General features: G+C 55.7%; 1 protein-coding gene across 1 annotated transcript in view; it reads left to right on the top strand.

Annotated features, from left to right (window-relative positions):
- CCDC12 (coiled-coil domain containing 12) overlaps positions 1-24,288 on the top strand; it is a 53,425-nt gene that overhangs the window by 21,335 nt on the left and 7,802 nt on the right. Inside the window, exon 3 of the mRNA XM_032412596.1 lies at positions 12,957-13,024. Within this exon, the coding sequence (XP_032268487.1) occupies positions 12,957-13,024 (68 nt within the window). The remainder of the gene's footprint in view (positions 1-12,956; positions 13,025-24,288) is intronic.

The following is a 24,288-nucleotide window of genomic DNA, read 5'->3' as shown; positions in this document are numbered from 1 at the left end:
GGTCTTAGCCTGGAAGATTCCAATTTGGTAGGTTCTATTTATAACACGTTCTGTGGGCCACTGGATCTAGTTCATCCCATACCAGATGTTATTTGAGGCCTTTGCAACCCTGACAGTTTGTGGTTTTTTTTTTTTCTTTTCTCATTTGGTAAGGATGGACGTGGTCACACTTCTCTGGCTCTTGTGCAGAACGCAGGCCCAAACCTGATTTGCGAGAGTTTCAGAAGCATGATGCAATCAGAACCTCGGCTTAAGTGCTGACCTATCTCTTATCAGCTGTGGGCCATCGAGTACGTCCCTGAGTTGTTCTGAACGTCGTTGGCGGGTGGGACGACAGTACGGGACCCCAGGGAAGCCGGGCGGGGGTGGGTGGGGACAGAGGCCCCGTGTGCGTGAGAGGGAAGGGTGCGCGGCTTTGTGAGCACCACATGGCACTGCAGGGGGACGGGGCTGTCCCTCCGCCCAGACTCACAGGCAGCTTCCGTCTGCCGTCCTGGGGCTGAGAAAGTGGCTCTCTTGACCCATATCTGACTCGTTTCTCAGCGGCTTCAACCTTGCCCTTCCCTTTCTGGTCCTTTCCTCATGCTCTCTATAAATAACACTCTAGTCCCGCTGTCGCCCCCTCCCTGCCTGTCCTCTGGCTTTTGCCGGCTTCTCAGAGCTTTGGGTTTGGGTAAAGTCGGTAGCCCCTGGGGCAAGCCTTCCCATGCGGGCTCCTCCTTCCCTCTCCATGGACACAGGGCTCGGGCTCCGTATACCTGCTCCTCCCAGGTACTCTAGCCCCCTGCCCTGCCCGTTCTGCCCTCCCCGGACAGCCCACACTTCTTCCGGGTGAGTTAGGTTTCATCTTGTCAGCTCGTAGTCACTGGGCATTCCCACAGCACCCTGGAAGCCAGGGCGCTCACTTGGGACGTGCTGTATGGTGACTCTCCGTTCACCTGTCTGCTTCCCCTTTCATCTGCCCCGAGCCCCTTGAGGGCCACAGTCATGGCTTCGTCACCTTTCTGTCCGCCCGATGACAATATTTGAATGAAGAAATGAAGCAACTGGACAGGCACGTGGATTTGGGAGTTGGCTGGGCTGAGATTTTTCTCAGGAAGAAGCCGACTTGCCTTTCCTTAAAAGTCTGTAGTCTGCAGCCAGACCCAGCAAGATGAACTTGACTGGGTACGAAGTCTATCCAGACTGTGAGGTTTCAGTTGTTCAGGCACGGACTGGGGGCAGTTTGATGCCTGCCCGTGAGGCACAGAGCTGCACACCTTGTTGATCACAGGCTTTGAGCAAGCCAGTGGCGTCACGTGGATAACAGGAGCCCTGATGTGGTCCTGTTGTTGGTGGCTGTCAGGGAACGGTTTGGGGACCCAGCACTGCTGTGAATGGGCACATGGGCCTAGTGTGGGGGGGGAAGGGAGAAGGGTGTGATTTTTCAGGGCCACTCACTGGGGTTTTCAGTCCCTTGCTTGCTATTTCCCTTGGATCCAAGGATGGTGAACACACTCTAGATAGGTTCCCTCTTCCCTCTGGGGCTCAGGCGGAGAATCCCGTCCACCATCCAGAGTTCACGTGCAGGGGACGGATCTGGTGAGGGTCAAGACACCAGCTGCATGTCCTCGGGACCAGAGACTCTAGGTGGCTGTTCCATTCCCCAGAACTGGCCAGCTGGGTCCCCCGTGCGGCTTCCTGACTCCAGCTGTCCACGTTGAGGCCACGGGAAGGGGGTTCCAGGCCAGCCCCCAAGTGCCACACGGGGCTGACTCCTATTAGGGCGGGGGGTTTCTAAGCTTCATGGGCCTTACTGTTGGCCTTTGTGACTCGGTTGCCCTTGCTGCAGCTGTGAGCTTTACCATGGTGAGGAAGTCCTGGTGGTTGCGAGTTCTGCTTTGTGGCGGGGCAGGGTGAGAGGGTGGGGAGGTAACCTCATCGTTCACCATCAGTTCGTTTCTTAACTGAAATTTTTGTCCAGAACGGGGGAGCTGTCTGGCCTGGTTGGAGGGCACTTGACCTCCATTGTAGCTGCTGGTTTGGCTACTGGGCCCAGTCCCTGGCCGCAGACGGACGCTGGCATGTGCAGGCCTCAGTCTCCCCTCCCCCTGCCCCGCAGCGTGCTGGTCCTTTGGGTTTCGTGTGTTTTTAAGCTCAAGAACGGTCACTAAACATTGACTGGGCTGTGTCGGGCCCGGGGGGCCAGCCGTGCCTTCCTGCTTTCCCGTTGAGCCAGGTGAAGGTCAGGAGAGTCTGTTTAGGGTGTGAGTAGTCAAGACAGTGAGCCACAGGCAACTGGGTTCCTCTAGCTGCTTTTGTTTTCAGATCATTTTGTTATTAAATCATTTTGACAGCAGAATGAAAGGAAATGGAAAAAATACTACCCACAGTCATGTGTGAGCCTGTGAAGTTTTGGGCCACATACGTGTCGTGTTGGCATGGTTTGGCTCATGGCTGTGTGTGTGGGCTCGGTGCCTCTCACGGTCCTGGGTGTTCTGTGTCGTGGTGCTGTTCCTGTGACCACACAGGCCAGGTGCATGAGCACGTCGGACTCCCCTCGCAGTTCCAGTTCTCCCTGTTAGGAGAAATACAGCTGTGAACTCCTCTCCGTGCATCGCTCTTTTATCTCCTTGTGCTTTGCTGGGTTTGAAGTTCCTGGCCCAGAAATGGCCATATCTCAGGCTCCTGATGGTTTGGTCATGTCTGTCTGAAATGACACCAGGAGGAGATGCGAGGTGGTGTGATGCTGACGCTGACGTGCTGTTCGACACTGTGTGTTTGAGGTGGGCGTGGGAGCATGGCCAGAGCAGAGGGCTGGCTCCTACGGGGGAGCAGCCTAGGCTTGACGCTCACCCTGTCCTTTGGACCCTGGCAGCCCAAGCTGTGTGACTCTGGGTGGGTTACTTACTTGCACTAGACTTCCGTTTTTCTAATCTGTGAAAGAAAGCAGTGCTGACCTTATTCGATTTTTTTTTTATTTGAGGGAGAGAGAGTGTGAGCACGGTGGGGGGGCGGGCAGAGGGAGAGGGACAAGCAGGCTTCCCGCTGAGCAGGGAACCCAATGCGGGATTTGATCCCAAGACCCTGAGATCATGACCTGAGCTGAAGGCAGACGCTTGATCTACTGAGCCACGCAGGCGCCCCTAGGTTTTTATGATGCTTAGTTAAGTAATGATTACTTCAGTTAATTGGATAATCAATTGCCTGGCTTACTGTTATGAGCACTATTATTACAGGAAATACAGCAGAACAGGGATGAATAACAGTGGGGGCCAGCCCTCCTCAGAGCTCCCCTTCTATTGGGAAGTCTTCTGATTTGATGGGCCTAGTTAGATTTGATCCTTACCACACCCCTAAGAAGTGGACGCGGTTGAGATTTTTGCCCTCACTCTACAGGAAAGAAGCAGGGGTGCAAGTGCTTGTCGGCGGGGGGTGGGGTGGGGGGGTGAGGGGGGTGGGCATAACAGACAACTCAGTGGTGAGCATGCAGGTGGATGTGGTAGAAAGACCTGTGTGTGTGGCAGCAGGGAACTGGGTGGGCTTCTGTTGGCTGGGTTCCCAAACCAGGGGGAAGGCTAGGGCTCTGACATGCATAGACCTGAGTTAGGTGCCACTGAGCCTCAGTCCTCACGTCCGGGAGGCCTAGTGATGCCTGGTGTATGCAGCTGTAGGGAGGAGAGCCTTGTCTGTAAGGGGACGAAGTAGCACGTGTGTCCTGCCTCCCCTGGGTTGCTCCTTCTCTCCTTTGCCGGTAGTCCAGCTGCTGTTAGGTGCCAGGTGCTGGGGGACAGCGACGGACAGGCCCCTCAGAGCCTCCAGTCAAGGAGGGAAGACAGATGACAAACAAAATCGCGTCCAGGTAAAATCGAACGTCTGGGACAGTTCTCAGTGGAGGGCTTGCCTTCTGCTGAACGTGGGTGTAACCTTCAGGCCACAGGGCCGGGAAGGGGCTGAAGCTCACCCGCCGTCTGTCCGCCTCCGTGCTGTGTGGTGGCGTGTGCAGAACGAAGGCTTCTGTGGGGAAGCCTCGCGCCCGCGGTGCCCGTGCTTCCAGCCTGGGGCCCTTGTCCCTCATCCCCCAGGGAATCGGACAGGTCATTCTTAATTTGAGCTTCAATTTTTAAAAATTGCACATTTGTCATCTGCAGAAACTTGGCAAAAAATAAAGAAGCACTGTTAGAAAAGGATGATGTCTTCCGTTCCCAGGCCACTACCTTTTACAGTGTTGGGGGGCGGAGCAGGCTCTCTGCGGGTTGGACTGACCGTAACCTGTCCTTTGCTTCCCAGCCTGGATCTGGACCCTGGGCCCTGGCTCCCTCTTAGGTCTGTTTTGGTTCCTAGACCTCAACTGGCTCTCCACTTTCTTGTTTGTTTGTTTGTGGGGGTGCGGGCGGAGCAAGGGGTGGGGGGTGAAAACAGAGGGACCAGCTGGTTCCCCAGTGTTGTGCGGTGAGAGGCGGGGTTCAGGTCAGGCCCGTTGCCGTCGGACAGCAGGACCCCAGGATGCCAGCAGGCTCTCGCCCACCGTGGGTGTCAGCAGGGTGTCTACCCTGCACCCAAAGGTGGACCCAGGTTCCCTTCCTTTCAGTGTCCCCGCTGAAGTAGCGCCGGCCCCGCTCCACAGGGGAGGGGACAGAGAGGTCCTGTGGCTTGGCCTGGGCACCAGCTCTGGTAAGCTGTGGGGGTGTGGTCTGTGCCAGGCCGGGCCTGCTCCTGGCTGTGCTCGGCCCACAGTGTCCCCTACAGGGAGGGCCCTGTGGGAGCTTGGAGCCTTGCTGGCAGCCCAGAGGAACCGGTCCAGGCCGGCTGTGTGTGAGGGAAAGGGGGGGCACTGGTCTTTGCCCTGCCCTCAGCATGACCTTTCAGGGGCTTCTTTCCTGCTGTGGATGGTGGGGGACCACGGGGGCCCTGCCAAGCCTCTGTACTTCCCCCCACTCCTTGAGGTGCAGGACAAGTAGCACTTCCTTTGGAGAGCCTCCCCAGATACCCCCCCGTGCTGCCCAAAGAACTCCCCCCACCCCACCCCCACACCCCCGCCATGCTGTTGACACCTTCCCTTTCCTCCTCGGGGGCACTACCCCCTTGAGAATCTGAAGAGCTGTGGATTCTTACTCCAGAGAAATGAGCCTTTTCACACCTGGGCTGTTGTGTGTGTCTGACCGTTGACCTCTGGGATCCCGTCCATGGACCCAGGCTGAAAGTGCCCCCCACCCCGGGTCTGTGAACGCTAGGTGCCCTCTGTTCTGTTCTTTTTCCTCCTCAGGACCTGCTCTGGTGTCGCTAGCACAGGGAGCCAGTCAGTATTTGTGAACCAGTCATCTGCTGGGGGGGTCATGTGGCACCTCCTCTGAACACAGCGCGGGCCCCAGCTGTGCTTGCGGCAGGACCAGCAGCGGGCTTGGCTTGCCACCCCCCCCCCACCCCCGCCCCATGCAGGGCGACAGCCGCCACCCTGCGGCCAGGCCAGGTGGTGGGGCTGGCCCCGCCTCTGCGGAGGAGCCGGCCCTCTTCTCTGCTGCCGGGGACACCTCACTGGACCCCTGAGCCCCGTCCACCTGAGAGCTGCTGGGCCCTTGCTCCCGGTCCCCTGAGCACTGCCACCTTTGTGGCCCCGGGCGCCTTCTTCTCCCTGAGTCCCGGTCAGAACCTGGAGTCGGCCGTCTGACTCCTCCCTGTCCCCCAGAGCCTTCGGGCACCCCTTGTTCTGTCGCAGCGCCACTGGCCTAGTTCCAGGCCCTTATCTGAAGGCCTTATCTCCAGCTTCCCTACTGTTCCCCGGCACTTTGTCCTCTCGGCTCAGAAGCCTTTAGGGAACGCCTGCCCCCGCAGGAGAGCAGTGACTCTCAGCCCTCAGATGTCGGTCCCCACCCTCCCTGCTGGACGCTCTGAGTCCAGTTCTCGGTGCCGCGCTGAATGTGGAATCAGAAGATCGGTCCCCCTGCACAGACGGTCAGACTCGTCTTCCGAGGTCCCCGTGAAGCAGACTTTGTGGCGCTGCTTGTCTGCTCTCAGGATTGATGAAAGTGAAAGCTTATCCTGACCTGTCAGCTGCAGGCAGTCTGGGCCTGCAGCCCTGCCCTTCCGGCCCTGGCCCCATTCTCCCTGCCCTTCAGGGGCTGCGGCTGTGTCCACCTGGGCTGCAGGCTCTTCTCCTTCCTCCCTGGCCATTCCGCTCTTGTAGCCGTGCCGTGATACAGGTGACAGTGTCTGTTTTCAGAGAAGAGGAGACCGAGGCCAGACAGGTCAAGTAACTTGTCCAGGGTCACACAGCAGGCTGAAATGGAGCTGGGCTTTGCCAGGCAGGGTCCGGCCCAGAGCCTGTGAGCTCCACCACTTTACCAGCTGTAGGTGGGGTCGGGCTCGTGGGTACCTGCCCTCGAGGGACTCCTCACCTGCTGAGCAGAGTGGACATACAGGCCAGGTAGTCCCTGCAGCAAACAGTGCTGGGGACCCCGAGTCGGGGGCCCTGCCAGGATCATTGCCCAGGAGACTCAGAACCTCCCTCCCACCCTTTCCCCTCACTCTGGGCAGTCGAGGACTGCAGGGTCTGTGCCCAGGTGGTGGCATTAAGCCCCGGGCTTATCACTGCATCTTCAGGGTGAGTCAGACGCTGCGTGCCTGCCCTGCCCCCTAAATGCCCTCGGAGCACAGCGCCTGTCCTAGCCGCACCCGACAGGAAGTCCCTCCACCCGACGGGGGGGCTCCTCTGGTTCTGAGGATAGGCAACAGGGTGAGATTGTGAAACCTGCCAGGTTTGTCCTCGGCAGCATCAGTCCCTTCCTGTCCCCCCTCACCCCCTTCCTGTGCCTATCTCGCCTTGACTTTTCCCCACCCTGGGCCCACATCAACCGGAAAGGCGCAAGCTGGGGCCAGCTTCCCCTCTTCTCAGGGGACTAGGTTTGGGCCTTATTCTTTCTTGATTGTTGACCAGAAGGGCCATTTCAATGAACAGCTCACCGGGCACCCCCAGAGCTAATAAGGCATGTTTGCCTGGGCATTGGAAAGGGTTTCTGTACCTGTGAGTTCCTGTTGGGTCTCCAGCTGCTTCAGTTATGGGCTAATGGTAGGGGGAACTTAGATCAGAGAAAGGAGTGTCTCTCTGTGAACCCTTTCCTGCGTCCTTCTTTCTCTTCTGGAAGGAGGAACTCTAGGCAGCAGCTCCTCTTGGGATGAGGGAGGGGCTTGTTCCTTGTCCCCTCAGCTCAGGAGCTGCTCCTTCAGCACTGCTGTGCCCCCGAGGGCACTTCCCGACCCTCATTTACTCTTAACCAGCAGCGGGCTGGGACAGGTCCATGCCGGGAGTGGACCGTCGCACCTGGCTTCTGGTCTCCCTATCTCCCATGACTCCCCTTCCAGGCTGCCACTATGCCCTTTGAGAGTGTTGGCCTGGGCTCGGCTAAGCCCGCCCACAGCCCTGGAGGAAGGCCTTGTCAGCCCCCTCCAACCTTGACCTCCCCCAGTCCTGGCTGAGCCAGCCTTGTGGGATGGCCCCACAGGTCTGGACAGTGCCCTTACTCTGCTCTCATGGCTTTGTACCAGGCAATTACCATTCTTTAGCTGCTTGGTAACCTCCTGTTGGACATTCAGAGCTGAGTTTAAGGGTTACCTCCTTCTCTGACAACACCTTGGCAATCCCTTGCCAATTCCCCAGGTGTACAAAACATGGAACAAAGTCTTCCTAACCACACATGGCACAGAGTTACGTTTTCTGAGTCTGTTCCTTTAAGTAGATTTGAGATCCTTGAGGGTAATGTTCTTGTTTCCTTTATCTCTGTGCCCAGGGCGGACCCAGCGCACAAAGGGGGAGCAGAGTTACAGAGTTTCGAGGGAAGAGGGACCCAGTCTGCCTGGATGGGGAGGGGAGCGGGAGGAGAGGCAATAACTTCCCTTCTCCCCCGACCTTCTGCATTTCTGATGGTTGACTAGAGTTTCTCATGGGGCTCAGACAGCAAATATGGATTGATGTGCTCCCCCCATTCCCTCCAGGGGTACTCAGCTAATGAGCGCTTCTTCTGGGAAGGGACTGAGGAGCAAACACATTGTTTAAAACACCAAGTCTGGAATGTCCCAGAATTGATCAACCTCTGGCTGGTCTAATATTTTATTACTTTTTTAAGTAAGCTCTACGCCCAACATGGGGCTTGAATTCATGACCCCGAGATTAAGAGTTGCATGCTCTGCTGACTGAGCCAGCCAGGTGCCCCTCCAGCTGGTCTAAGAGAGAAAGAGAAAAGACGGAGGTTGTCAGCGTCAATGGATATCATTACAGATCCTACAGATGTTAAAGGGATTAATAAGAGAATGTTATAAGCGGTTTTATGCCAATACATTCAGTAACTTAGGTGAAATGGATACTCCTTGAAAGATACGGATTAATGAGACTGACTCAGGACAAAATAGAAAACCTATAGAGCCCCGGATCTAAAATCTCACAAAGAAAACTTTGGGCCAAGATGGCTTCACTGAAGTCTTATCATAGATTTAAGGAAGAAGTAATACCAATTTTGCACAACCCTTACTTTATTTGCAAAAATTTGGTTTCTGGCAAAAGGATTTCAAACAGTATCAAACAGCTCAGTTGGTCTCTGTTTTGGGCAGGGCTATTCTGAGGCCCCTTAAGTCTTGCATCAGAGACCCCTTCCCCCTGCAGGCTGTGGGAGGCATTTCCAGGAAGAGGCAAGAGGACCCTGGTCCAGGACGTGGCTTTCCTACCCTCCGCCACCACTGTTTCCAAGAGTTTGGCTCTTCTGGAGTTGGTGGAGAGAGTAGTTAAATTGGCAAACAGTTGGTGAAGGTTGTCTAGTCCACGCCAGGAGGGGCTCCAGGAGATTCCCCCCCACTTGAGGAACACATGAAGGACTTGAGGGAGGCCTGGATATGAACAGGAATGACCACATGCCTGGGCCCAGACGAGTGATTTGCCTATTGTCTGGGAACCTCAGAAGGCTGCGTGGAGGAGGTGGCCTTTGAGCTGACCTCCAGAATTGGCCAGAGAGTGGGTTTTCTTCGGGGTTATGAGAATGGGCATATCAGGATTTGAGAGACAGAGGCTGTGGTGTGAAGGTATTCTGGACAGGGGCAAGTGTGAATGGGCTGTAGGGCAGGTGTTGGGGCCTCATGAGGCTGCCCCTTGAGGAGAATGGCTATTGTCCTGAGCCTCTGGGGAGCCAGCGAGAGCTTTGAGCAGAGGAGCGGTGTGATATGACCAGCACCTGGGATGCGGATGGTAAAGTGGAGGGAGGCTTAGGGGAGGTGGAAGAGGAAAAGGAGGCAAGTGCAGCAGGAAGCTGTGTTCTCCGGGGCAGAGGGGCAGCCAACTGGCAGGCTGGCCGGCAAGCACGGCAAGGGGGGGAGCAGCTGGGGGCTGGGTTGCGGTGGGCACCTGTGGAGGGAGAGGGCAAGGACCGGAGAACAGGGCCTGGGAAGGAGGGAGAAAGGTGGGAAATTTGGGGAAGGGTGTGTGTGTGGGGAGGGGTTAAAGCAGTGAGTCAGATTTAACTGTCTCAGGGTGGGTGGGGTGTCTCCAGATTGCCGGGGATGCTGTGCCCCTCAGGCCCTGCCTGCCCTCCGAGGGTGTGCGCCAGGGCCTGGACCTGGACTCGGGCTGGCTGCAGCCGGTCAGAACCAGGGCTGAACCGTGGGGGAGCCGGGGAGAGGTGGCTGGGGTCAGAGCTGTTTTTAGAAACTGAGTGCCACTCTTCATACACTCTCTCATCTCTCTCCTTGGTGAGAACACCGGGCAGGGGTCGGAAAGACCTTGATCCACATCTGCAGTCACCATGGATGGGCTCTGTGGCCTCGGGCAAATCTTTTCTCTTTCCCTGATGGCCGTTTGCCAGGCTCCCTGTGGGTTCAACTGAGGACCTTCCATTCTGGGGGCCCTTTGAGGCCCTTAGGCTGGGGTGGGCCGTGAGGGTGGTCTCCACCTCCTGCCGCCATCCCACGTAATGAGTATCGTGCCTTGGGACCGAGGCCAGGATCACCCAGAAGCTGTTTCCCTGCTCACGAATGCTCACTGTCCTGTCTGAGTTGCTGTTGAGCGTGAAGCCTGGAGCGCACCTCGTCCTTGCGTTTCTGTGGCCTGTGTATGTGTTACCCGCCTTCTGCCCCACACGCATCTCTTCATCGTTCCTGAGCACCTGCTCTTCACACAGCAGCCCAGGCCGGCATCATCCTTAACGTCACGCTGTGGGCAGTTAATGGTGCGGCCCACCCACCAGACTGCTGGGCATTTTTGTAAAATGTCACAGAGATAGTTGCGTGTTTTCTCATTTATTAATGGATAACCAGCCTGTGCCAAGGCACTCGAGTGTCTCTGGGATTCCAGCATGGCAGTGGTGGCGGTGGCTGCCGAGAAGGGGCTCGGTGTTTGCAAGGGACTGGTTCCCAGAGGCTGGTCCTGTCGTCCGCACCCTCCTCTGCCAGCAGGTCCAGGTTAACAGAGCCCCGTGGAAAGATGCCTTCCTGGGTGGTTTGCCCACCAGCCCACGTAGGGGAGAGCTGAGCCTTTCTCTGCCCTTCCACCTCTGTCCTTACTTACCAAGGGGAGGCAGGCCATCTGGGAGCCTGCTGACGGGCAGTTGGGAAGGAGCTTTTTTTTTTTTTTAACTGTTCAGGCTCATGGCTTGCTTAATCCACTGGCATTTCGTCAGGGAGAGGGGAGCGTGTGTCCGTTGGACCTCCGTGGAAGGTCCTACCCAGGCTCCCGCCGCCCTGGAGGCCACACCGAGAACCCTAGCTTGTTTCTCATTTAGGAATTTGTACTCTGTCCTCCCTTCCCTTTTTGGCCATCACCAGGCGAAAGCCTCTCTGCCCCAGGGCTTGCTTGTCCAGCGAGGTGGCCAGGCCCTTAGGAAAGGTCCTTCTGCCAACAGGTCCCCCAGCCTTTCCTCTGGCTCCTCGTGCCTTACTTAGGACTCTGGGCAGCGCCCTCTGAGACCTTCCACACCTGCCTTGACAACTTGACCAGCATTCACCTTCACCAGGTCTGCTACTCCAACCACCTGGGTGTTCTGCAGACCACACCCACTTTTGCTCAAGCTGCGCCCCCCCCTCCAGGAAGGCCTTTCCTACTCCTGTAACCCCCACATTCTCTCCATCCCTCCCCACCCCACCCCACAGAACCATGTTGACCTCTCTCACATGGATGCCGTCACTCGTTCCTGCTGCTTCGTCCCTGGGACTGGGCTGCTCTGGGCTGAAAGAGCAAGGGCTTACCTTGATCCGCTCACCTCATAAAAGCATTTCGCTGGACCAAACGCCTCTATGCTGGTTTTGGGGGGGGTCTCCTTCCCTGTAAGTGTGAGGCCAAGAAATGGTGGGGTCTGGTTGTTCTCAGGTGTCCGTGATGATCACTGTTAGGAAGGGATTGATAAAGCAAATGCCACTCTCCGGAGGCAGCTGTCAGTGGTATAAACAAACTTGGAGGAGAGTTAGCGCACGGAGCTGTCTTCCTTAAAATTTATATGTCAGCTCTGGCTCTTTCCTTTTGTAAACTTTTTATTTAAATTCAATTTAGGTAACATATACTGTGTTACTAGTTGCAGGGGTAGAATTCAGTGGTTCATCAGTTGCACATAACCCCCGGTGCTCATTCCATCACGTGCCCTCCTTCATGCCCGTCACCCCATGACCCCATCCCCCCACCCCCCTCCCCTCCAGCAACCCTCAGTTTGTTTCCTAGAGTTAAGAGTCTCTTACGGTTTGTCTCCCTCTCTGATTCCATCTTATTTTATTTCTTCTTTCCCTTCCCCTACGTTCATCTGTTTTGTTTCTTAAATTCCACATAGGAGTGAAATCATATGGTATTTGTCTTTCTCTGACTGATTTATTTCTCTTAGCATAATACCCTCTAGTTCCATCCATGTCGTTGCAAATGGCAAGATTTTTTTTTTTTTTTTAGTTTTTTTCTTCTTTTTTTTTTTGTAATCTCTACCCCCAACATGGGGCTCGAACTCACCACCTCGAGATCAAGAGTCGTATGCTCCTCCAGCCGAGCCTGCCAGGCACCCCTGTAGCTCTTCTTACGTCGTAGCGGCCTCCCTGTGGCAGCGCCTTGCTGATGTCTCAGAGCGCTGCTCCAGTCCGATGGTGAGAGGCACGTTGCAGCCAGTAAGGAAGGGCACAGTGACACCCTCGGAGGGCCGGTCCCGGCAGGCACGGAGACCCTGGAGTGCCTCAGCACGTGCGTCGAGAACACGGTCGTGCACGTGAGCACAGACACGGGCACACGCCCTCCATGTCTGTCTGTCCCCAGGGCCAGTGCGATCTTAGAGTCAGGGAGAGAGGCCAGGAAGACACTTGCTTCTGCAGCTGGAAGCAGCATGGTGGTGTCCTCTGTTGCGGCCCCTGGTGTCCCTGGAGAACGAGTACGTTGTGTCAGGTTTGAGACAAAGAGATGGGGGGCAGGAGGAAGACAGCAGATTTAGAAGTTTTTCCCATAGAAACTTCAAACTAGTTCGCCTTCTCTCCATCCCCTGAATACACGGCAGGAGTCTTATTCTCAGCTTGGTTCTAGTTTGAGTTACGCTACTCCTTAAGGTAAGCAAGTAGGTGTTCCTAGAGAGGCCTCTGGCCTGGAAGCGGGGGTCAGGAGGCCCGAGCTTTTGCCCCACCCTGGTCGCTGGTGACTGCCCTTCCCAGCTGAGTGGGTGGCTCCATCCGGACCCATTGAGGGGTCACCGACCACCTGCATTTCTCACCACTCAAACCTAGCTCCTCCTGCTGGTGTTCTCTGGGGGTCACCGTGGGCCTGGCCCGGGCTGGGGTCACCGGCTGTTAGGTTTTGTGGGCGTCAGGGGGGGGAGTTGAAGGATGGGCAGTGAGGCTCCGGTGTTGGAGGCTGCAACACCAAGCTGCTCCTTGCCAGGGTGAGAGGCTCCTGAGGTGTCCCGTTCTTCCCCAGCTCCCTGGGCATCAAGGACTGGAAGTAGGAGCATCCGTCTGAGTGAGTGGTTTTCTTCCTTCCTTTGCAGGACAAGGAAGACGGGGAGCCCAAGACCAAGCAGCTCAGAGAAGGGGAGGAGGAAGGCGAGAAGCACAGGTGAGGCCCGTGTGCAGCTCTCTGTCATCCCACCTCGGTGTTGACACTCTCTACCCCGTGCCTCCCCCACCGCCCCGTGGCTGCCTTGTGCAGGCCTGAAAAGCTCACCCTTCTCCCCAGCCGGAGCCGCCTTTGCTCCCTTTCCCCCACTGGCCAGCCACCTTTTACTCAGCCACCCGCAGTTTCTTCCCGACCCTCATGAAGGCTTATCTCCAAACCACTTGCGTGGTGTGGGTCCACAGCACCTGCAAAATCAGGTCCAAACCGTGCCTGGCGTGTTCGCTCTGCCTGGGCCACCTGGCCTCGTCCAGCCCCTTCCGGTTCCCCGTAAGCCCTCTGACCCTTTGGAGTCTCCTGATGGCATCCTCTGTGTGTGCTTCTCCCTCGGCCTGGATTCCTTGTCCTCTCCTCTCCACCTTCCGTAGCTCGGTCTTCGTGTGGAGCTCAGCTCTGAGCCTCCGCTGCTTCCTCCCTGTCTGTGCTCCCCAGCCCCCTCAGGAGGCCGTGGAGAGTGTTTCTCTTTGTCAGATCCTGTCATCTGGTCGAGTCCACTTCAGTTGCCCGAACACGGTGCTCTTCCCTGTGATTGCGGGCACACAGTCTCCCCTCGCCCCTTCTTGAGGGCTGGCACCTCCACACAGCTTGGGTGCTGCTTTGCATCAAAAATACCTGGGGAGGGGCGCCTGGGTGGCTCAGTTGTTGGGCGTCTGCCTTCGGCTCAGGTCATGATCCCAGGGTCCTGGGATCGAGCCCCACATCGGGCTCCCTGCTCCGCGGGAGGCCTGCTTCTCTCCCTCTCCCACTCACCCTGCTTGTGTTTCCTCTCTCGCTGTGTCTCTCTCTGTCAAATAAATAAATAAAATCTTAAAAAAAAAAAAAAAAAAAAAATACCTGGGGAACGTTTGCAAATCCGAAGTGTGGGGTGGGCAGGCGCTGTGTGGATGGTCTTTGTGAGCTGGGGAGAACCTTCCTGTTCGCCCAGCACTTCCACACCAGAGTTCCAGGGTCTTGTGCCCTCCCTCCCACGCCCAGTCTTGAACTCGGGCCACAAGGGCCGCGGGGGAACTGTGCTTGGGATCAGACTTGGTTTCTGAATGGACAGGTCACCTTGATGTCCTCCGTTCTGAGCAGTTTCCTTCAGGCCCAGGGCTTGAAGGCATCTGCTCACATGGGGTAGTGGATCTGGATGTCCGAAGTAAACTTCCCCGGGCGGGCTGTACTTTGAGGGGTACAGCAGGAGGTGGAGGACCCTCCCCGGAGGAGGAAGCAGGACTTCCTGATGCCACTTAACTTTACCAGTATGCGTGGAACCTCCCCGGGTGCCGGCCCCTCATCGAGAGCTGATCTCACAGGAGATGGGGCTTTTTCAAGTCCACAGGGTTGTGTGTGTGTGCTTGTGTGTGTTCGCCTGCATGACAGTTTACAGAGTGGGTTCACACCGTCCCCACAGGCAGCCCTGTAGGGTCCTTGCCACCTCACCTATTACCAGAAATGGGAACGGCTCTGTGCTCAGTGGTGGTGCTGGGACCCCCGCCACCCTAGTGCTGGGCTCTCTGCTTTCTTGTTGGGTCTGGCCCCCTCCACCAGCCCCTCGGGGCCCTCACCGATGACAGAGATGAAGGCCAGGTCCTTGCTCTTTTGCCAAGCAACCCCACTTGTGTGGTTTGGGGGTGCATGCCTGCACAGTTTCCCCTGTTCTGTGGGACCTGCTGGGGGGACCTTCGATTTTCTTCTGGCTTGTTCTTACTTAGATTCTCGGTCAGTCGCTGGCTAGAGCCTTGAGTCCTGGTTTCTGGGCTGTCTTCGCTTTGCTGGGAGGTCCCTGCTCTCATCCCCCTCCTCCTTGATGAGAAAGAGAAGGGGCATTGGTGAGCAGATGGGTGGGTCATATGGTAGAACACTTGATTGTTGAGCCATGGGATTGAATCTCAAACACAGTGTCAGTGGAGGAAAGAGCAGGCTTCGGAAGTGAGAACACACAGGGCAGGAACATTTATATATATATTTCAGAAATCCACACGATGATAGAGGTGTTATTCGCTCCACAAGCCCTGGCTCAGTTGGTTGTCTGATTTGGCCTGGGAGGCGGCAGAGGACAAAACACAGTCCCTGCCCTCACGGGGTGGACGCTCTCTGGAGGCAGACAGACTGGACAGAAAAACAAGTGTGTGGGAAGAGGGCATTGAAGTGGAAGCTACAGACATGGGACCATGCTCTCCGCCGTGCACCCACTCCTGCCCTCAGATTAGCTGCTGGGAATCGGGGAGGAAACAGGATTAGGGAAAGGCTGTCACCGGCCACAACATAGGATTTCTATAACAAAAACGGGGGAGTGGGGAGGAGCAAACCTGTCTCAAAAACAGCAGAGTGTTGCTTTTGTTGACTTTGGAGGAAGTGAGCACAAGTGTTGTGTTATTCTCTGAATGTTTCTGTGTGCCTGAGAGATTTCATCACGAAAACAGTGTGAAAAAGAAAGGGGTGCAGGGCCCCAGGTTCCTGCGCCGGAGCTCTGGGTAAAAAAGCCCCCGTTCACCTTCTAGGCCTTAACGAGTCATTTGTGGCGAAGCCCGAGACCCCCTCTGAAATCCCCTGCCAAGCCCGCCCAGCTGGACCCGTGGGGGCGGGTGGGGAGGGTCGGAGGGCCTGCTCACAGCAGTTCAGGGACCAAACCCGTGGGGCACTGGATGGAGTTCTGCTTCAGCTCCTCCTGTTCTTCCACTTTTCTGACCCTGCCTCGGTTAAGGCCGGGTGTGTGGGGGCCGGGTCTGGCCTGGGAATCAGGAGCTTCGCTTGTGTGGCCGTCCCTCCGCTGCTCAGTCACTGCCTCGGTTGTCAGGAAAGCCCGCCTTAGCCGGGCGTGGAGTTGTGCAGGAATTTGTAGCCCCCCAGGAAAAGGGGGCTCTTACCTTGAACAGGCTTAGAGTGAAGGTGCTGCCTGGATTATTCGGGAAGGCAGGGCAGAGCCTCAGACCCTGTACCAAGTGGCCAGACCCTTGTGGGTTTAACCCCAGACTGCAGGGTCTAGGGCTGGGGTGTGGGCTTTCCAGGAAGAGCCTGAGGCAGCAGACTCTGTGTCTGTCATAGCAGAGAGGGGGCCTTTCTCCTCATCGGTTCTCCAGGTCTGGAAAGGGACTCCCAGCAGGATGTTTATGGCTTGGGAGCAGGCTCCATGGACCCCCTAGGCCACAGCCCCTGCCATGGCCCCCTTTGCCGATGGGGGGAAAGGGGCAGCCCTCCAGCTCCATTGAGGTGGGGGGCGGGCAGGGATGACCTCTGAGGCCAGTTACCAGTGAGCATCTTCGCTTCCTGGGCTCCTGGGAGGTAAGAACAGTCTGCTTCGGTCCAGGTCAGCTCACACTGAGCCCAGGTGCCAGGTGGGCACCCCTGTGGGCACCAGCCCTTCTGAGGTGTCCTGAGAGGAATGCAGGGCCCACTCCAGGCTGCCTTCAGCCAGGGGCAACAGGACAAGGCCTCATGGAGAACATTCCTCTTGAGTTGGGTCTGGAATCTTAGTGGGTAGGATTTGGGCAGAGAAGGCCCAGAGGTGTGAACCAGCAGGGTGAAAGGGAGAGTGGGGTAACCGCTTGTTGGGGAGGCATGGACAGACACCCTCTGACCCATGGCTTGGAAAGCCCAGCGTGGGCTTTGTACGGGTCACTGGAGCAAGGAGGGAGATTCAGTGTGGCCCCGTCGGTGCTGCACAAGCTTGTGGGGCAGCCCAGCCCGTGTCTTCGGTTGGTGATGAACTTCCCAGAAGTTCCTCATGCACTTTTGTTTACACGGACAGGACTGAGCAAAATAAAAGTTGAGACAGTTCTTTGTGCAACAGCGGGCCCCAAAATTGTAGAAACCAGGCAGATGGAGAAAGCTCGGGACTTGGAAGCAGCTCCGGGTGTGAGGCCAGGCCTGCCTGTTATTAGCCTTCTGGCCCTGACAAGTCACTGCCTCAGTGAGCCTCACCCGAGTATCTTCGACTAAAGAGGGGGAGAAAGATAGCAGCTTGCTTCCCTGATCACAGCAGATACCATCACTTTTTATCTGGCAAGTGCTGGGCTCTGGGCAGAAAGAAGACACTTTTAGGCCCTCCTGAGAGAGTTGAAGGACTCCAGACACATGTGGAGAAGGCAGAACTCTCACACAGGCTGTGCTCACTTTGCAAATTGGGGAAACAGCAAGGTTGGTGGATGAGAGAAGAAGTAAAAGTACCTGTGGCCAAGAAATGAATCATTAGGATCGTTTGTGGGACCTCCCCTCCTTGATAGAGTTCATCCTCAGCAAAGTCATTGAGGAGCGTCGTTTTGCAGATGCAGTGTGGGGCCAGGGCAGGTGGCTGAGGAGATGGGAAAACCCAGCAGGATCGGAGGCAGGCACCCTGGGACCTCGCCCCTCACCAGCCATGCTGGAGAATCCCCATCTTCCTCTCTGCCCGTGCTGCTGCCCATTTGCCTTAAGGACATTCTCAGAATCTTAGCCTGTTCCAGTTCCTTTGCCTTTCCTTATAAACTTTAGAATCGGCTTGTTAGTATCTATAAAAAAGCTTGCTAGGATTTTGATTGGAATTGCATGGAATCTGTAGATCCACATTCCTTCTTAAAATTTGTATGACTCTCTCCAGGATAAATCCTGCCCTGTCCCCATACAACCAAATCCCCACTGGGGTGAGGAGTCAGTGTCCCTTGAAGGTGGACCAGCCCAAGCCAGACCCTGTGGGAAGGAAAGACATGTTTGCCTTCCCAGAGGGGCCCGGCTTGTCATCTGGGCTGGATCTGCCCTCTTCCAGCCACCCCTCCCTATAGCTAACTTCGAGGGGCGTCGGAGACTTCTAACACAGCCCCTGCTTACGGCCTTGGTAAGATACAGCCCGGCAGCCATGGAAAGCTGGCCCACAGAGAGGGGCATTTCTGTCAGCTGCTTTTGTGTTTTTTTAAGGCCTCAGTCGATTCCTCCTGATGGCAAGTCAGCTGATACATGTGCCACAGAGGGGTGTCTGGGGGCGGGTTTGCGGCTGACAGTCACAGCCACCCTGGCAGGGGGGAGGAGAGGGGAGGTGCTGCACACCCTAGCGGGCAGGGGGCAGGGGAGCGTGTCTTGTTAAGTGCTTGAACAAGCAAGCCTCAAGCCCTCAGCCCCCACAACCACCACCTCCCTCCGCTCTGGATCAAGGTGTGCACCCAGCTGGGGCAGTCACCACGCAGGGACATGGCTTACTCTGGAGTGGGTGTCACAGACTGCTGCCGCAGAAACTGGGCCACTAGCCCTCGTTCTTCAGGATGAGAAACCAGTTCTCCAAATCCGTGTGGAGAGAGGTCCCACCCCAGCTGAGGCCCTGCCCAGGCCTGGCCCGGTGCCCAAACCCCGGAGGTTGGCAAATGCTAGGCCTTCTCTCATCTTCGAGTTGGGTCCCCGGGACGGTGTCTGTGTCTGGCGTGTGCTTGCACATCCATGACGTCAGCTTGATCCCACTGTCGTGATGACCCCAGGGCGGCTCTCACCCGCTCCTCCTGAGTCACCTCACTGCGCCCCGGGCCCGGGGCTCTCCCGTCCGTGGCAGTGGGATAGACTGTGGCTCCTTGGCTCGTGCTGAGACGGCCTGCAGTCGCCCTGTTTCTCCTGACCCCGCTGCTCAGGAGTAGGCCCTGGATTGCGTGAGAATGAATCAGGAGAGGATGAGAGGACTGGTTTAAGAAGGCGGCGTTCACCATGCAAGCAGGCCAGGCATTTCTCTTCTGTGCAGGGGAAAGCGGGGAGGATGGCTGGGTCCTCTCTGCCCGGAAGGAATTCCTGATCTTGTAGGTCATGATCGTCAGTGCTTCCAAAGCCCTTCTCATGAAATCCCCTTCCCTGTTCCGGGAGTAGGTGTGATCCGACCGCGAGGTGAAGAAACCACACTTCATGCAGGTGAAGCAACTTGTCCACCATCTCCCAACTGAGAGGAAGGGGACCAGCCTTGGGAGTCCTCCCCAATCCCTCTGCGTGCAGGCTGCCAAGGCAGGCCCCGCTTGGTTCTCTTCCGCCACCTTCACCCTTAGTGCCGCTCCCAAATGCGGAGGCGCCGGGGCCTTTGGCTGTGTGCCCTCTTGGCTGGGGCCAGTGGGGTGGGCATCAGGGAGGCCGGGCAGCTGTGTGGTGAAAAGAGGTTTCTCTGGCAGCCTGCAGCGGGGGCTGGCGGTTTACAGCCCAGGGCAGCCCCGTGGGGTTGAGCACCATCCACCTCCCCAGCGTGGCCTGTGTGACAGGTGGGGCCCAGGAGGATGGGGGCAGTGGGCTGTGCAGACTTCTGTCTCTGTAGCCCGATCTGGCCCCAGACAGCCAGTGTGGCCAGTTCAGGTCTCATCTCGTGTGCCCTTTGGGATTCAGCTCAGCTGTCCAAACTTTTGCCCCCCTCCTCTTTTAAAACTTGAATTGATAGTTAAAGTACTTAAATTATAGATTTTTTTCAGTTGTGGAAAATTTAGAAAATACAGCCTAACACGTGTCTGAGCATATTCTGCTGTTCATGACCTTTTTCACACACTGTGTCCTGATCATCTTTTGATAAATAACACTTCTACAAAATTCTCAATTCTCAATGGTTGCTTAATATTTCTTTGGGAATACTATCTGTCGTTTCTTTTTCAGTCCTTGATTTTTGGTACATCAGCTGTTTCTAGTACTTCAAGTGCCTGTCAGCTGTGCATTTTCAGGTAGGATGGGTGCAGAGCCTAGGGAACCCTAGGAAGTCTAGGGACGTGGGCTGGGCCCTGCAGAGTCTAGGGTGGCAGTGGGTACAGACCACATGAGCCAGATGTGAGGGCAGCTAGGGCTAGGCAGGGGCCTGACTTAACTCACGCTTGGCCCTGGGCATGGCCTTGACCAGCTGCTGGCTGTTCTGAACCATCAGGGGCTGGGCACCTGGTGATCTTGACGGGCCTTGGGGCTGATGCAGTTGGGTGAACTTGGGTGGGGCTTCCATGTGGGTCTCACCCCCGGCCAGCTCTGGCACTTCTGGCCTCCCTGTTTTTAAGGCAAGGCCTGACTGCCTTTCTATTCCAGATTTCTAAAGCCCCTTCTTCATCTAACGCCTGTGACCCACTGCAATATCAGGGGCTGAGGGAGGGTCCTGGAGGCTGGGGAGCTGGGAGGATGGGATTTGAGGAGGGAGGAGGAGTTTCAAGAATGGTGCTGTCAGCCAGACTCCTAGAGTGGGAGGATGAGGGAATGCCCAGCATGATTTTTTCCCTCAAGGCACACCAAGGGCCCAGAGCATGGCTGACCCACCTGCAGCCCTGGGCAGGACTCCTGGGCAGGACTCCTGGGTGTGCTGTCAGATAGCCTTTACTCTTCCACATGACTGCAGGTCCCTAAGGAGCTTGGTGACGGGGACTGGGGTCCACCTCAAGGCCAGAGACCTGGGTTGGGATTCAGGCTTTGGCTTTTCCCTAACTCTGAGGCTCTTGGGCACATCCATAAGTCTCTCTGTGACTATTTTCCACATCTGGAAAATGTCAGTAGCCACCTTACATTGAAGGGCAGTCCTGAGAGGCAGCATATGGAGCGTGTTCCTATTGAGAAGGAAGCATTATCCCATTCATCTCAGCCTGCGCTTTGGGGTGGGGACAGGACATCAAGGTCCAGAGGATGCGGGAGCTCCCACCCCTTTTCCTGAAGCCCTTGGAGGAGGCGTTGGCCAGGGGTCGCTTGGGAGGCTATGTCCATGGGATGTGGCCCTGTCCAGCACGTGGTCTGTTCTTGTGCCACATTTTCTCTGTCTGTAGGACAGGAGACATGGGGTGGGTAGGAGGGGAGGGAGCTTTGATTGCCCTATATCTGTACCCATCCCCATAGTGTGGCCAGCGTGGCCCTCTGGGAGGACAGCTGGAGTACAGTACCTTCTGCCCATGAGTGGGGAAGCCGCTGGGCTCTTCCAAAGTTCCATTTGCTATTAAGCCAACCATCAAGTATCCCGAATTAAACTGTTGAGCAACCACCAAAGAAAAACATCGCCATAGCCCATCTGTTTCCAGTGTCCGTGTTCTATACCAACCTTGTACTCGACTTCTAGTGGAGTTTCCAGGTGTTCTGATGGCACTGTCCTGAGCTGGACCATCGCTCACTCCCATCGTGGTCATTGTCTGGACAGGTGCTCATCCTCTGCAGGGGTGCTCGCAGCCTCCTCTGGGGGATTCCGCCAGAAGAGAGCCCAGAAGTGTCTGCTGGGGGCTGTTAGAGGTGATGCTGCCAGAAGCATTTCTGTGTGCAACATTTGGTTCTGTTTGACCCTGTTTTGGTACTGTTTCTATGGTATAACTTCCCCAGATCAGGCTTATCAGGTCATGGGTTTGAGCGCTCTAATCTGTCTTGAAGGAAGTGACCACCAGCCTCTGGAGCACTTGTGAGCACCATTTGGGACAGTTGCCTGTGCCCTTGTTTTCACGGGCCTGTCTGGCAGGCCACAAACGAGGCCTTGTCTATATTGGAGACACGGGGGTGAGTGTGCATGTGCAGAGCCCAAAGCATACAGAAGGTTGTTGGGGGTGTGTGCGTGTCCCTGGAGGAGCCCCGTTACTCTGTACCCCGGATGTGCAAGCTGAAAGCCGTCTGTGGTCAGAGCTGCTGTCTTCAGCCAGGGCTGGCCTCCAGGACTTCCCAGGCCTATCCTGGGCTTGGCCTGCCCTGTGCTCAGTTACTGGGAGGAGAGCTTCAAGACTCCCCCCTTTCTCTGGTCCTGGAGAAGCGTGTGTTGGCAGGGGGGACTGAGGCAGCTGGGTGGGGTGGGCCGTGTTCTTAGGGCACAGGCCAGGTGGGACTGCCTCATGTTGGCCTCTCTCCAGGGGCCCAGGGCAGGGGCTGAGTGTGAAGGGGTGAGATGAGGGGCTCATGTCCCCGAGGGTAAGGCTGGGAGCACGGATGAGGGTGAAGTAGGCCAGGGCTAGGAGCCCTCCATGAGCATCAGGCTTTCTCAGAGGCCTGTTTGCCAGCGAAGGGGTTGGACCAGATCATCTGGAAACTTCCTTTCACTTGAGTGAAAGGACTAGAGTTCTAGAACTCTACTCCTGGGTAGAGTTTCATATTTTACAGAGAATACCAACTTTCTCCTCCCCCTTCCCCTGAGGGGCACGTGTGGAAGGGAATTTCCCGGGATGGGATCTCCCTGGCCAGCCCACACCCGGGGTCCCTGCGGCTGGCCTTGAGGGAGACCTCACAGTGGTCACCAAACCTGCTCAGGCACTTGCTTGGTCTCCTCAGATACCCGGGGAGGGAGTGGAGGAGAGGAGATGGAAAAACACATTTCCCCAGTTTAAGGAGACAGTAGGATGTAAACGTGGACATCACTCTGCTGCTTTGCTTCAGAGATAACAAAGGCCCTTAGGAGCTGGCTGCCCTGGCCCGGCCACATTCCTGCCCTTTGTGGATCTCCTGGGCACAAATTCTTTGCTTCCGGGGTTGTCTTCCTAAGCACTGAAAGGCCCAGAGAGCCCCAGGTCGCCCGCCACGCGCCCTCCCTGAATTCCTCTGTGGAGTGGGGACAAGTGTGAGTTGGCAGCGGAGTGCTGGGGCTGGCTCTTTAGGAGCTTGTGGGGCAGGGTCTGTGGGGCAGCCACGAAGGGGCCACATGCGTGGGGTGTGAGGGCTGCTGCGGAGAGGGCAGAGGGCCATGTAGGGCCAAGAGGAGGCCCAGGAGAGGAGCCATCAGCTGTGTCTTGGGGTGGGTGGCAACCTTTGGGCTGCCCACAGTGCCGTCTTGTTAAGCTAGCTCTTGAAGGCCAAGGGGCAGGAAAGTGTAGCAGACCAGACTGGCAATGACCCAGGGGACATTTGATTGGAAAGCAGGCTGTGGGGACCAATGAGGAATGAGGTCAGGACTGTGTGAAGACGCTGAGTCTTGTTTAGGGGACAGTGGATCAGAGAGGGTGGAAGTGGGGGTACCAGGTAGCCTCTGTGGCTGCCCACATGGAGGGGACTGGGGGTGGCCCAGGGCATTTGCGCCTGGCTGGCTCAGTCGGTAGAGCATCCGACTCTCGATCTCAGGGTCATGAGTTCAAGCCCCACGTAGGACATGGAGCCTACTTAAAAAAAAAAAGAAAAAGGGACTACCATATCATTACTCGTGCAGCCAGGTGCCCCTGATGCTGCATTTTAAATCCCAGAAAAAGTATGAGTATTTTGTACAGTCAGTATTCTTTTAGATTTCCCTGCATATTTACTCTGTCTGATGCATTTCATTCCTTCTGCAATTCAGTGCTCCCATCTGAGATCATTTTCCTTCAGTCAGAAGCATTCGCCTTAGTATTTCTTGACAGATTCCCGGATGACCAGTTTCGCCAATTTTTCTTTTTCTGGCCAAGGTTTTCTTTGAAGGCTGTTTAAAAAAATATTTATTTATTTATTTGAGAGAAAGAGAGCACGAGTGCCGGGGATGGGAAGTTGGCAGAGGGAGAGGGAGAGAGAGAATCCCAAGCAGACTTCCCACTGAGCATAGAGCCTGATGTGGGGCTCAATCTCACAACCCTGAGATCATGACCTGAACCGAAATCAAGAGTCAGACGCTTATCTGACTGAGCCACCCATGCAGCCCTCTTTGACGGCTATTTTATCTAGATTTATCATTCTGGTGTGGCATTCTAATTACTTTTGGCATTGCCCATGTATCACCCCATTGTCTTATGGTTTCCATTGTTTCTGTCGAGAAGTCAGCTGTCTGTTGTAGGTTTTCCTTTGAAGGCCAGGTGTCTATCTAATTTAAGAATTTCTCTTTGTGTTTGGTGTTGAGTAGTTTGATAATGATTTGCCTAAGTGTGCTTTTCTTTGGAGCTCCTAGTGTTTCTTTAATCTGTGTGTGGCTTGGCTTGATGTTTTCCACTTATTTTGTGAAATTTTCAGTTATTATCTCTTTAAATATTGCTCCTGGGGCTCTCATTACATGTTATGTTAGCTCTTTCCACCATGTCCCATGGGTCTTTCATGTTCTTTTTCGTATTTCCCAACTTTTTTCCCTCTGTGCCTCGGTCTGGATATTTTCTGACTTAAGTTGCGGTTCGCTGACCCCCCCTTTAGTTGTTCTAAACTGCTGTTGAACCCATTTATTGAGGTCTTGACTTTGGTTATATTTTCAGTTGTAGAATTCCCATTTAATTAATTTGTAGTTTCACATTCTCTGCTGCAATTCTCCGTCGTGTGATACACCTTCCTGAACTTTCATTAATTTCAGTTGTTTTATATTTCATTTCTAACCATTGTACTATTTGGATCTCCTTTAAGTGTATTTGTCATTTTTTTTTTTTCTC

Source organism: Phoca vitulina, unplaced genomic scaffold (genome assembly GCF_004348235.1).
Source record: "Phoca vitulina isolate PV1807 unplaced genomic scaffold, GSC_HSeal_1.0 scaffold13, whole genome shotgun sequence".
In the NCBI taxonomy this organism is placed as follows: Eukaryota; Metazoa; Chordata; class Mammalia; order Carnivora; family Phocidae; genus Phoca; species Phoca vitulina.
The sequence above is the reverse complement of the archived record's forward strand: the minus strand, read 5'-3'. Positions and strand labels throughout refer to the sequence as shown.